The sequence below is a fragment of the Pavona decussata genome, unplaced genomic scaffold, assembly GCF_977016875.1.
Source record: "Pavona decussata unplaced genomic scaffold, jaPavDecu1.1 SCAFFOLD_307, whole genome shotgun sequence".
Lineage (NCBI taxonomy): Eukaryota > Metazoa > Cnidaria > Anthozoa > Scleractinia > Agariciidae > Pavona > Pavona decussata.
In genome coordinates this window covers 74,898-87,430 of record NW_028145700.1, presented here as the reverse complement: position 1 = coordinate 87,430, position 12,533 = coordinate 74,898, and the positions used below count along the sequence as shown (strand labels likewise).

The 12,533-nt window shown below is 37.4% G+C and overlaps 1 protein-coding gene across 5 annotated transcripts in view; it reads right to left on the bottom strand.

Moving 5' to 3' along the window:
* LOC146454226 (uncharacterized) overlaps positions 1-12,533 on the bottom strand; it is a 28,789-nt gene that overhangs the window by 14,011 nt on the left and 2,245 nt on the right. For 2 of the 5 annotated variants that reach the window (XM_085095678.1, XM_085095681.1), the window contains exons 2-6: positions 3,672-3,789; positions 3,199-3,360; positions 3,014-3,091; positions 1,543-1,610; positions 1,151-1,244 (exon numbers count right to left, since the gene is read on the bottom strand). In XM_085095678.1, coding sequence (XP_084951804.1) covers positions 1,151-1,244; positions 1,543-1,610; positions 3,014-3,091; positions 3,199-3,360; positions 3,672-3,762 — 493 coding nt within the window. In that variant the 5' untranslated portion in view covers positions 3,763-3,789. Of the gene's footprint in view, positions 1-1,150; positions 1,245-1,542; positions 1,611-3,013; positions 3,092-3,198; positions 3,361-3,671; positions 3,790-10,233; positions 10,299-12,533 lie in introns of all 5 variants that reach the window. The other 3 variants (XM_085095679.1, XM_085095680.1, XM_085095682.1) reach the window with 3 other exon arrangements.

The following is a 12,533-nucleotide window of genomic DNA, read 5'->3' as shown; positions in this document are numbered from 1 at the left end:
CTAACTGGTACACTGCTGACCAAAACGAATCCTTAATTATTGGGATTTTACAAAATATTTTAGATTTCATCGTTTTCTAATCAAATTGAGTATTTTTTTTTTTTGATTGATGTTTGAGGGAGATGCACATTGGAGATGTTTGAATACAGGAGGAATGTTTCAAGTCAATTGCAACTTAGCTTTGTGCTATTCTTCTATTTTCTTTTAGATACCGTACTCGTGGCTCATTAATTCAATAAATTCGATTGAAAAGCTCATTTTTATTGTAAAATTCTCTTATTCCCCGGTTGATAGCTATTCTTGTACACATTAAAGTTGTTTATTTCGGTTTTTGTATAAATTCAAACAGGCAATGCAAGGGTCGCAGATGTTTCACCTCTAATCTACATGTACATGTACATCACAAGTTTAGTTCTTATAGACATTCTAAACAACAAAGAATAGTATGACAGTTTTGCAATGCTTTTTTAAGCAATGATTCGGTTTTTAAAAAAAATGTTTTGTAGTCTGGTTACTTCTTAATTTTCATGCAGCACGCAACTGTGACACTTTTTACTCGTTGTCACTCTACCGGCAGGTATTACTAGTTTAAATTGAAAATAATATGGTTAAAAATCCCAACTGGCAGGTGGCAGACCAGCTGGCTATTTACAAGTGCGGTCGAGGAGTTTAACTCAGGGCTACTGAGAAACAACTCCAGCAAGCAGTCAGCGGTCTAAAAAGGGTAGAGGACTATTTGTTTAATTTGTAGGTTGACCTAAAAAAATCTTTAAGAATCGTTCTAAATCGACCTAAAAAAACTTTTTGAGAATCGTACTGTTCCCATTTCATGCCTCCTAGTATTCATTCTTTGGTCGCGTGATAGTCATTTCAATCCATCAAAGTCAAATCGGCCATAAATTCGATTGCACTCAACCAATTCAGATTTACACAGAGGTTTGCTTTTATATTCTAATAAATAGATGCAAAGTGAAGCCATTGAACATCATTTTATGAAATTCAAAGTTACCAACAGAGATATTTTAGCACATGGAACTCTTTCTAGTTTGATAAGCGCATCTTTAGAAAAAATCACAAACTACCTGACATCCTAATGTGTCTCCATCAATGCCCCGTGTTTCCATAATAGCTTAAAGGACATTATATTCACCTGCATCTTCCCCTCCGTTTGTATCTCGCAGCTTGTTGTATTCATTGACTGACTTCCTCCTTAGTTCCACCAATTTCTTGTTATTCTTGTCAATCTTACATTAGTCAAGATTTACAACACGCATGTTAGAAAAGTAACAAAAAACTTTCAAATTCTTCAAACTTTTTTTACCTGTTTTTCTTTTTGATTCTTTTACTTTGTATCTTTATTCTATTCATGGGGAATTTAAAGTCAACAACGAAATTGGACTAAATTATCACGAGGACTAAATAATTTATTTTTTGTAATGACACTTGAGCAAGAAGGTACGCACACAAAAGCAAGAACGAAAGACTATCGTAAAGTGTGAACATGAAAAATCTTTTCCGTTAGGCATCTGTAGTGAAGGATACTGCTAATCCCTTTTCACACCACGTGATGGCTTCCTCAAACTGATTCAGCTGAGCACGTGCACTTGCTCCTAATAAAAAGAAAAATTTAAGTTTAGCATAATTCTTGGCTAATTTAAGATGGCTAAGAGCTCATTAAAGAATTACATGAGTGAGAACCTTTGTTTAATGTCACGTTCCCAAACAATCGTTCCCTGTTACTTAGCGATGAGCAGTGTTTACTGCCGGGTTAAAAATTCACGAAAATTTCACCTTGCCCGAATATAAATCATCCCTTAGACCAACTTTCTACGGCCAAAGACTGTCACCTCCTCAAGCAAAGCACACAATATGCAACCCTTAGCCTCTGCCCGAGTAACTAAAAATTACCCGTTTAGCCCAAAAGAGAACTGATGGTTAAAAGACGTATGGGAGAGAGAGAGCGGGGCTAGGTTAGCAAAACAGGCAGGGAAGGAGGGGGAGGGGGGGGGGGGGGTGAGAGAAAACTATTTTCATTGTGTTAATGTCTCCTCTTGTATCCTTTCTACTTATTGCCTTAAAATCAAGAGAGAAATGCAAAAGAAAAAAAAAACAAGGAAAAAAGTAAATAAATAAGTAAAATGTCAAAAGGAAAAGTAACATGACAGTGTGCAAACAAAGTATGAATGACGTCAGACAAAGGAAACGTTGCTAGGCAGCAACAGATTGGAACACAGGCTGGCTCAGGCTGGCATGAAAAACAAAGTATGAATGACGTCAGACAATGGGAAAATTTGCATACATTGAGAAAGTGTTACGTCGTTCATCAATATTCACTGGATGGAAATATCTCTGCAGAATCTTTTCCCTTTGTTCCAGGAAATTTTTTTGTGAAAGATCGCATTGAAGAAATTTTATTACGCGTCTTGGGGCCGAGGTATTATAATTTTCCGTGGATAATAAATTCATCGAACACGACAGCGCTGCACGCCAGTTGTACATTTCGTCTTGACAAAAATAGATTTCAACCGCAAACTAGCCTATGGAACTACGAAAAGACCATGCTCATCAAAATAGTTGCTATGTTCAGAAACCTTTTAATCTCCTCATTTGATGCTACAATACTTCTAGTTATTATTATCATCATCATCATCATCATCATCATCATTATTATTATTATTATTTTATTGGAAAGTGTGGAAGTTGAGGTAAAAACACTAAATTATTTGTGTGCAGCATTCATGTATACAGTATCGGTTTTAAAATGGCGCCTTTTAAATGGGATGGACCTTTCCCTAATCTACATTGGAAACTACGAAATGTATTTTTTAAAACGGATCTAACATTTTAGCGGTGTAGCGAATTTGAAATATGTCACCGTAAAGTTATCCCCGTCACAATAAAACTAGTGATATTGACCGTCTTTGTATTCTTATCGTTTGTGAATTCATTATTTTACTGAAGATATTTTAAATGTTACATAATTTATTTTGTATTTATTATAAGTAACTCATACCTGTGAAGATCGCTTTCAAATAAGATGGGTGTAAGGAACAGGCAACTTTCGCATCAGTCAAGGAATTAGTATAGTTTCCTGTGAAAGCACAAACTATGAGGAAAAAGCTAGCATATTGATGCGGGTTCGATTGAAGAACCCTTTAATGTTTAATAACTCAATCTAAGTTTACAAAAACTTCTCACCTAAACAGAAATAAGCTTTTGCCCTGTTGCTGTAAAGTTGGGCTTTCAGTTCCTCATCATTACAGTTTACTTTAATTCCTTCCGTGTAGAAGTAGATGGCGTTGTTGAAATCATTCTGTCTGTAACTGTTATTACCCTCATTTTTGTAAACCTCTGCTATTGCTAAAATGAAGCAATTAAAAAAATAAAGTATTACTAGATTGCCCGCAGCGCAATGGCGTTTCATGGTGAACGATATTTTTCCGTTTGAGTTTCTTTTAGTGCACCTGTGTAAGAAACGAAGGGCTTAGCTTAGTACAATTGTAAAAGTTTTATTAAATTGACCCTTGGATAAATTCTTGCATGTACTTTCAAAACGTAGTGAACTGGGATGAGTAGCTCCAACCTTAGTTAGGGTAGGAAAGGGTATTCAAATTTTGTTGGTTTTATATATTGAAATATTCTGGTAAAAAGAATCAAACTTTACTTCTCACCTCTTAAAGTGCTGTCATCAAAATCCAATGTCTCCTCGCCAGCTGGTGTGAGGTCATTTTCACTTGCAGCTTTCACTTGACTCTGTGCCATGAATGCTGAGAGTTCGGGCTAAAAACCCTATGAATCAAACAATTTTTATATTAATTTTATCAGGAGCATAATCCCTGATTTTATTCATTAGCTGCCGTTAATCCTTTGAAACCCTAACGCGTAATACCTGTGTTAATTACAAATTATAACAGTAAATGATAAAGAGAGGAGGCGTTGCCTAGTGGTTAGGGGCGCCAGACGTGTAATCTGGAGACCCCAGGTTCAAGTCCTGCTCCATGGCCATGCTTTGTAAATAGCCAACTGATTTGCCTTCCACCAGTTGGGGTTTTAACAAATGTAATTTTCAGTGTTTTCATATTTATTTCACTGGTTTATTGCCTGATTTCATACCGTGGGGGTCTGGGTACGAGTCTGTGTATTATGGGTTATGGGACTCAACACCCACATAGCCGGAAAGAGCACATCGAACTTTACAACATCCTCAAGTTTGGTGTCAATCAAGCTAATATTAGGCGAGATACAGCCATTCAAAAACTTAAAAATTTACTAAGAAATGTATTTACTAAGAAATTAGTAAAATTTGGAGTTTTTGAATGGCTGTATCTTTCCTAATATTAGCTTGATTGACACCAAACTTGGAAATATTGTAAAGTGCGGTGTGCTCTTTCCGGCTATGTGGATGTTGAGTCCCATAACCCATAATACACAGACTCGTACCCAGACCCCCACGGTATGAAATCAGGCAATGGTGTCCATACAACGCTAAATACTTCGACACTTAAATAAAGTCATATATATTTTTTATTATTTATTTAATTATTAGATAAAAGCCAAGTCAACAACAACTTCTATTTAAGAAATATTTTTGTGTATGTTAAGATTGCAAAAAAGCTGGAAAGAATAATGACCAGTACGTTATTTTCGTTCCACCTCATTCACCCTTGGCACAAAACAAAGAGATTAACAAAGTCTATTAAGAGCGGATGTCTGTAAATTTCAACCAGAGGTGTGCAATAGCGAAAAATTCAAAATTCTCAAAAAAATTCACAACATAGCCCACGGTAAACTATTGCAAGAAATACATGTTTTACTTCGATCCGATAATTATTTTTGATGTGAGGTTATGATCTTGAATTCACCGCTCCTGAGCGGGGTTTTCGGTGTCTGACACCACCTGTTGCGAAGACCTTGTTTTAAAAATCAAACCAGTTTTGTTCCAAACGAAAAACATCCAGTCTGATAAAGTACATAATTATGGACATCATGAATGGCATGTTACTCATCTGAAGTGAAAATTAAATATTTAGGAGATTTTTCAATATTTACAATTTTTGAAGCGATTTCTCGTGATGCCAAATTGACAAATTTGCGAGGCTAAAATCATCAACTGGTACATGGCGTTGAGGATAAAGATTTACACCACGTGAAAGAGCATCATTTCTTCTTATAAAATCCGCTTTCAAAACTATGGGCAACACAGAATGAAATTTTTGAGGCCGCGAATTACAAGTAGTACTTTGGTGAAATTTGAGCTTTTCTGTCACGGCATTCCGTTGCTGAAACTCAGATAAACACAACATAAAAACGTTTCAAACAACAATGGTTTATCAATTCTTGCTAGAGGGCACTGTCTGTGCATGAACTATGCTTTTAAGACTATTTTCCTTGGTTTTCTATCTTTTAGGGGCAGTGTCAAAAGATTTTAGCGGAGTTCAAAAGCCGTACACGGGTCAGTTTACGTTGTCAACCGGTCGCAACACTAGTAAATATGGAATAAAATGAAACCAGGACTTCTTTCATTCAATCTTATTTTGAAAAAAAAGGAGCAAATAGCTAAGAGTGCTATATAATTCATACCTTTGAGCGGCCACACTGGATGTTTAAGAAATATGGGACATCTATAGGAAACATCGTAACACTTTAGGCCATTTTATACATTTGGTCACAAAGATTGTGTTACATACATTTCACCGGTAGACCGCTGACCTTGCACTTACGTACGCCCTTGTCCACGGGATAGAAAGCGATGTTTCGTCCAGCTAGACCCCATAGACAATTAATTATATAATCAGTTCAAACTGAGATTACGGTTTTGGGTTATAACAATTTTATCTGGTTGCGTCTACACTCGCGCAGTTGTTTTGATTTTTGAAAGTTTTTCAAATTTCAGTCTAACGTAGCCTGCGAATACAGCCGCCTCTCATCGCTCCCGTCCCCGAGGGGCGTTTCGCGGGGCTACCATGAATGCTACTCAAGGAGAGTTAAAAGCAATGTGACTGTCTAGTTCATCTGGATAAGACCCAATTTTCAATTTATTGTTCACAAAAATTGTCTGTTGTATGATCAGATAGTTTTCATACGATAAAAGATAGTTCATCCATCAGTTATGGAATTTGAGCAGACAAAGTATGGTTTCTTTGGCCTTAATGGGTCAATGTAAGAACACGATCCAACAAGATCATGTTGCTTGAATATATGGTGCTATGGTCTGAATTTTTAGAGTACTTGGGAAAGCCGACAGGCACTAATATCGAGGTCATCTTGTGGATAAGTCTAGATTGCACAAATGTGATGCTTCGATCTCCCTTCGTTTGCTTGAAATGATTAGCTGCCCAACTTGGTGGGACCGGCGCAGAATCGGTTTTGGCAGCGCCGTCTGATGCCATAAGCATCTCGATGTCTTGAGCAAATAAACCTGATTAGATGGCTGTCATCGATTTCGAAGATATCAAGGGAAATTTTGCCCTGAAGTTTAGTCAGTTAGTTATGTCACTTTGTAGAACTGGCTTTACAGCCAAAGGAGCGTAGCTGTGCCGTCCAGGCTGTGAAACCCTGGCCCTCTTTCTGACAAAAATTGCTCCCCCTACGTCCCTCCCTTATTCCTGCTGATAATGTACTGTGGTCGACTGTAGCAGGTGTGAGTCGTACTGCAGGAGTTGGGGAAAATAGGGACGACAGTGGTGACGCAACCCCGTTTCCCTCCTCGCTCTTACCCTGCCGCCTCCCCACTAAGCTCTCCATTCTTTACGTCGGGAAACTGTAACAGTGACAAAGCACAGGGCCAAATAACTTTAAAAAAATCACTAAAAATCATAAATGTGTGTGGATGTAATAACCAGTAATTCAGAATCAAATTGCAAGCGTTATCAGGCCCGTAGCAAGGCTAAAACAACTGAGGGGGCTCAGCAAAATGGTTAAACAAAACTACCCCCCGTCACCCCCCAAAAATCAGACTGATTAGGGAGTTTAAGATGCAACGAGAACATAAAAAAAAACAAAAAAAAAAATGTAGATTTACTAAGTTAAACAATAACTTTGCACCTGCATCACACTTTTTGGTACATCTTTTTTGCCGTTTCTTTTACGTGGACTACCATGTGAAGTTTCCTAATTTCACGTTTGAACGAGGACGTAAACAAACGACGACAAATGTTTCTTTCTCTTTTAAAATTTGGCTTTAACCAGCCAATAAGAATCCGACTGTGGGAGAATTTTTTCTCTGGCTCTTGAGAGGACATATTTGTGTGTCTTTCGACAACGCGCGAACAGTAAATTGTTATACACTAAGGAGTTCTAAGGACATGTGCATTGCTATAAATGAGCGGATGCCTTAGAAAACAAGTAGTTTATTTCAACAGCTTTTAGGGCTTAAGATTGGTTGATTTCGATCCATTTTGGTTCTTATTTCCGATTCACAAGGTAGGAGTACCTTTGTTGTTGTTGTTGTTGTTGTTGTAGTATATAAAAACAAACTGTTAGCGGAGGAAACTTAAAGGAAGTAAACACATTTTTTAAAGGGCTGTGAAAAGACATTTGCAGCGTCAGAGTTTAAGACTGATTGCTGCACATTAATTTGGTTTAATTATTATTTTTTTTTTGGCAAACTGTTTTGTAACTTTCAAAAATTCAAAAATTCTGGAGGGGCTCAAGCCCCCCCCTGCCCCTCCCCCTGCTACGGGCCTGGTTATTAAAGGTAATTCTTATTTAAGGTCAGGAGTTTTGCGTTACAGTAATTCGATACCAGCTCTGCCTTCGAGAAGCTCCGCCTCAGTTTTCAGTGTTCAGTCAGCAAACCCCGTGGCCCTTAGATAGTTTCGAATGTCTGTGCCACAATCTCTGATTGGAATACATTGGGTATTCGCTGGATTTTCAACACTTTGTCCACATTGTCCTTCAACAATCGAAGCATACTCACACGATACCATTTCGGCTCAATTTGTTTGAACGCCGTGAAACCAGAATCGAGCATTTTAATTAAAAGTTGGATTGCAGAGCAAAATAAACAAACTGAAGCTATCTGAATACCAACGTGGGCTAACTTCACGTTTAGAAAGTTCAGTGACAGAAAATACAGCTCACAAGTAAATCGCAGTTACAGTTTGTATCGAAGGGGCAGTGAAAAATTACCCTTGGCATGGGCCCAGGGGGTACCATTCGAGCAGAGGCCCTTTGATCTTCCTAGATAATAGTCGAAGGGCCTCTGCTCGCAGGGTACCCGGGGGTGAACCTTTTTATAAAAATTGACGGGGGTGATTGTAGCTTTCGGGGGTTAAAATTCGTGGTTTGGTACTTGTCAAAGGTATGGCGGTACCTTTTAGCACGTTTCAGGGTATTGAGCGAAAACATATAAGAGAAAGTTATTATAAATATCAGTCAACTGTCACTTAGCGTATTCATTTTAGAATTGGTACCACTAAGTGGGAAAATTATTCAGACCACGGCTACAAAACAAATTCTGGTACCTTTTAGTGGTGCTTTTCAAAATTTATGACGATCAACTCGTCAATTTGATATAGGAGTCCCCCTCCCCCTGGGGGCAAGTGGTCTGCGCAAACTGTAACGCAATCTCTGCCGTTAAACGTATTTTTAAATCGCGGCAAAATGCATATATCGTTCCTGATTGATGTGATGATTTCTACAATGTACAGAAAGCTCGCTAAAAAGGTATGAATTACGTAGCACTTGTACATATTGTTTCATTTGTTCTAAAGTAAGATTCAATGCAAAACATTCTGGTCCGAATTCAAAACGTTGACTACGTAAACTGACCTTTCTGACCTTTATACGCTTTTGAACTCGGGGTCTGATAAAACTGCTACAATCTTTTGTGCCTGCCCGAAATGATTAAAAATCATGGAAAGTAATATTATGAACGTGGGCCAAGACCTCTAGCAAGTACCAACAAACAATTGTTGTTTGAAACGTTTTCATGTTGTGTTTATCTGAGTTTTAGCATCGGAATGCCGTGACAGAAAAGCTCAAATTTCACTAAAGTACTACTTGTAATTCGCGGCCTCAAAAATTTCCTTCTGTGTTGCCCATAGTTTTGAAAGCGGATTTTATAAGAAGAAATGATGCTCTTTCACGTGGTGTAAATCTTTATCCTCAAAGCCATGTACCAGTTGATGATTTTAGCCTCGCAAATTTGTCAATTTGGCATCACGAGAAATTGTAAATATTGAAAAATCTCCTAAATATTTAATTTTCACTTCAAATGAGTAACATACCATTCATGATGTCCATAATTATGTACTTTATCAGACTGGATGTTTTTCGTTTGGAACAAAACTGGTTTGATTTTTAAAACAAGGTCTTCGCAACATGTGGTGTCAGACACCGAAAACCCCGCTCAGGAGCGGTGAACTCAAGATCATAGCCTCACATCAAAAATAATTATCGGATCGAAGTAAAACATGTATTTCTTGCAATAGTTTACCGTGGGCTATGTTGTGAATTTTTTTGAGAATTTTGAATTTTTCGCTATTGCACACCTCTGGTTGATATTTACAGGCATCCGCTCTTAATGATTTCAGATCGGAAAGTAAGTAAACTTTAATATATAATTAGGTTATTTAGGGGATTGGCAGCCGAAGGGTTGATATGGACCTACTATACACGAATTTAAAATTTTACAAACACGAAAGATATAAACAAAGAACAAGAACTATATACAAGGAGAAATCAATCACAATGTATACCTATATACTATAGATTTACTACAACTTAATTAAGACAATAGAACCAAAAATTAGAAAGGTACCAGACCCAATAGCAATACCAAGGTCTAAAATCCAAAGACATGCAAACTCTTTTATGGCGCGGGCCGCAAGGCTCCTTTGTTTATGATTGAATTGTATTTTTTATGTAAATGCATTGTATATTTATTTTAAGATGGGTGAATAAAGCTTATCATCATTATAACGACGTCTTGGAGAAATACAGGAGAACGAAACTGAGACATGTTTCCCCGACACTCCTTGAGTTCCACTAAGCTGGCTAACTCCATGTAAACGTGCATGGTTTTCCTTTTCTTCGCGTTTTGCTCTTTGCGTACTTTTTTTTGTTTTTGAACAATTTTTACCAGAAAAAGTAAACTGTGTGTAGAGTAAAAGCTTGTACCCAGGTTACTGCTTTCTCCTCTATTTTTGACCGATTAAGAAAACGTGTTATTAGACTTCCAAGAATAGGCTAGTGGACGTGAATTCTATCACCAGAATACAAATTGCTTACCAAAGTTTCCATTAAAACCTCTGATCAATATTCCTCTGAAAGGATAACAAGTGATCGTAGGAGTCCTTAAACAGAAACATTTGGCAATTATTGTGATTTGCTTTTGTCATCTTTAACTGATGAGTCAATTCGAGTGGTCGTATTATATTTGGCGAGAATTTATGACAGAGCAAAGGCTGGGCAGTGCAAAAGGAGGCGTTTGTTGCATTGATGAGGTATGGGATAATGTTATCATATGTTGCTAATAAGAAAATCAATATCATTGGGCCAAATTAAGTACAGCGGGCGAAGTGATGCGATACAAAAAACTACATGTAAGCGATGTTTGTAACACGTCTAAGATCATCAATCCAAAATACTTGGCTTTTAGGGAATTGAGCGCTATTAAAATAGCTTTGTTTCATCTCCTTTAAAATCCTTTTTAGTCTAAAATTGGAAAGTTTAATCAGAAGACAAACAATGAGAGGTTTTGACCTTTTGCTGTTTGTCTTCTAGTATGTAATTACACTGCAATATGCAAAATTACTTTGAAGGCACAAGAAACTGTGATCGCTCGTTTTAATCGATTTTATTTTAAATGATAGCAAAGAATTTCAATATCTATTATAATTGAAAATTTCCTTTGTCATCGAAAACGCTCAAATATATATATTTTCTGATAGCATGACATTGGTAAAGTTTAATTTGTATCTGTTTTCTGCACAGACAAGCAATTTCTGTCGATAATAATTCGCATCGGTTCTTCAGTCTATCTATTTTTCTACTATACTGTTTCAATAAATTAGATCCACTCCATTAATTTTAATTTTAAAAGTGGCATCCTGATTTGACTTGTTTCGAAGGGCACGATTTTGCAATCACTTGGCAAAAAAAGACTCCACGTACGATACGGTTCGTTAATTTGTACATTTTAAGAAATCAAAAACAGTTATTTCGCAAAGAAATAAATAAACTGCGAATTGATGACTATGGCTTATTACACCGGAGAAAGTTTGCAAGTTTCAAAATTAATTTCAAATTAATTAATGCTGACAACGAAATACTACATCCAAGGTGTAAGGTATGTGATGCCAAAATCAAAAGCAACTCAACTATAAACTTTAACTCATTTTCTGCAGGCCAAAAATGGGCGAAATTTACCACATCAAATGTTTATTTTATATCTCGACAACCATTTACAACAATGTGGCCTATAATATCTCATTTTAAAGTGTATAAAATGGGCTTCTCAGAAAAAAAAATAAATCCTATCACAGAAACCCAGCACTTTTTTGAAAAAAAATCTTAATTCACAAAAATTAACCAAAAAAATTGATTACATCTGAAGAAAAAATATTTTTTTTCAAAGTGATACGTAATTGTACAAAGAATTGAAAAAGAAAATGATCCTTCTCATGTCAGCAACATTTCCTGAAAATTTGGCTGGAAAAGAAGAGATCAAAGATGATTTTTTTTGCCCATGCAATCGCATCAAAACACAGTCAAGAAATGCATTTCTCCAAGGGGACACGAGCGATTTTTTGCTCGCGCAGGTGATGCGATTTTTTAAAATTTCAACGTCGCGTCGCCAGCGCGAGATGGTGGCTACACGAGTGACAAATTCTAGCGAGTTTGGCGACAAATTGAAAGCCGCGTGAATGGCATACTTCAAGAGACCTGGCGCTATAAACAGGCCGATCGAAGCGAGGATATTGTTTTTCGCCTTTTTGCATTTTCTTCTTGACGATAAAAAGCAAACGAAGGAAGAAGAAAATTAAGAAAAGGTCAACGTGGGTCTGTCCGTGGCTCGCAAAGAGAAAGGAACAAGGATTTTACCATCAACTTCTGAAGGAAATTTCAGCGTTTCCCGAGCTATTGCGGATGATGAGGCTTAGTTGCAAGGTGGCTACACGGGCGCTGTCTCTACGATTTTGTCGCGAAAATTTCAATTCTGGCGACCTTTTTCTTGCGATTTTTTCACCTGTCGCGTCGCAAGTTCGAGGGTGGCTACACGTGCGATTTTCATCTCGCGCTGGCGACGCGACAAAATTTGAAAAAATCGCATCACCTGCGCGAGCAAAAAATCGCTCGTGTGGCCGCGGCTTAAGGACGGTGCCCACTATTGTTACTGCACATACGTTCTGCGCATCTGGAGATACTCGGGTTTCCTATGGGTGGTACCTAGTAGTAATCAAAGATTATAGAGTGCGTTCGACAGCCCTAAGTTGTGCGATTGTACGGCCTGCTGCGTGACTTTTTTAAGGTAGCTCTTTCGTCCTTTTATATCTGTACGTATTGTGTAACTACCAAGGTGAAATATT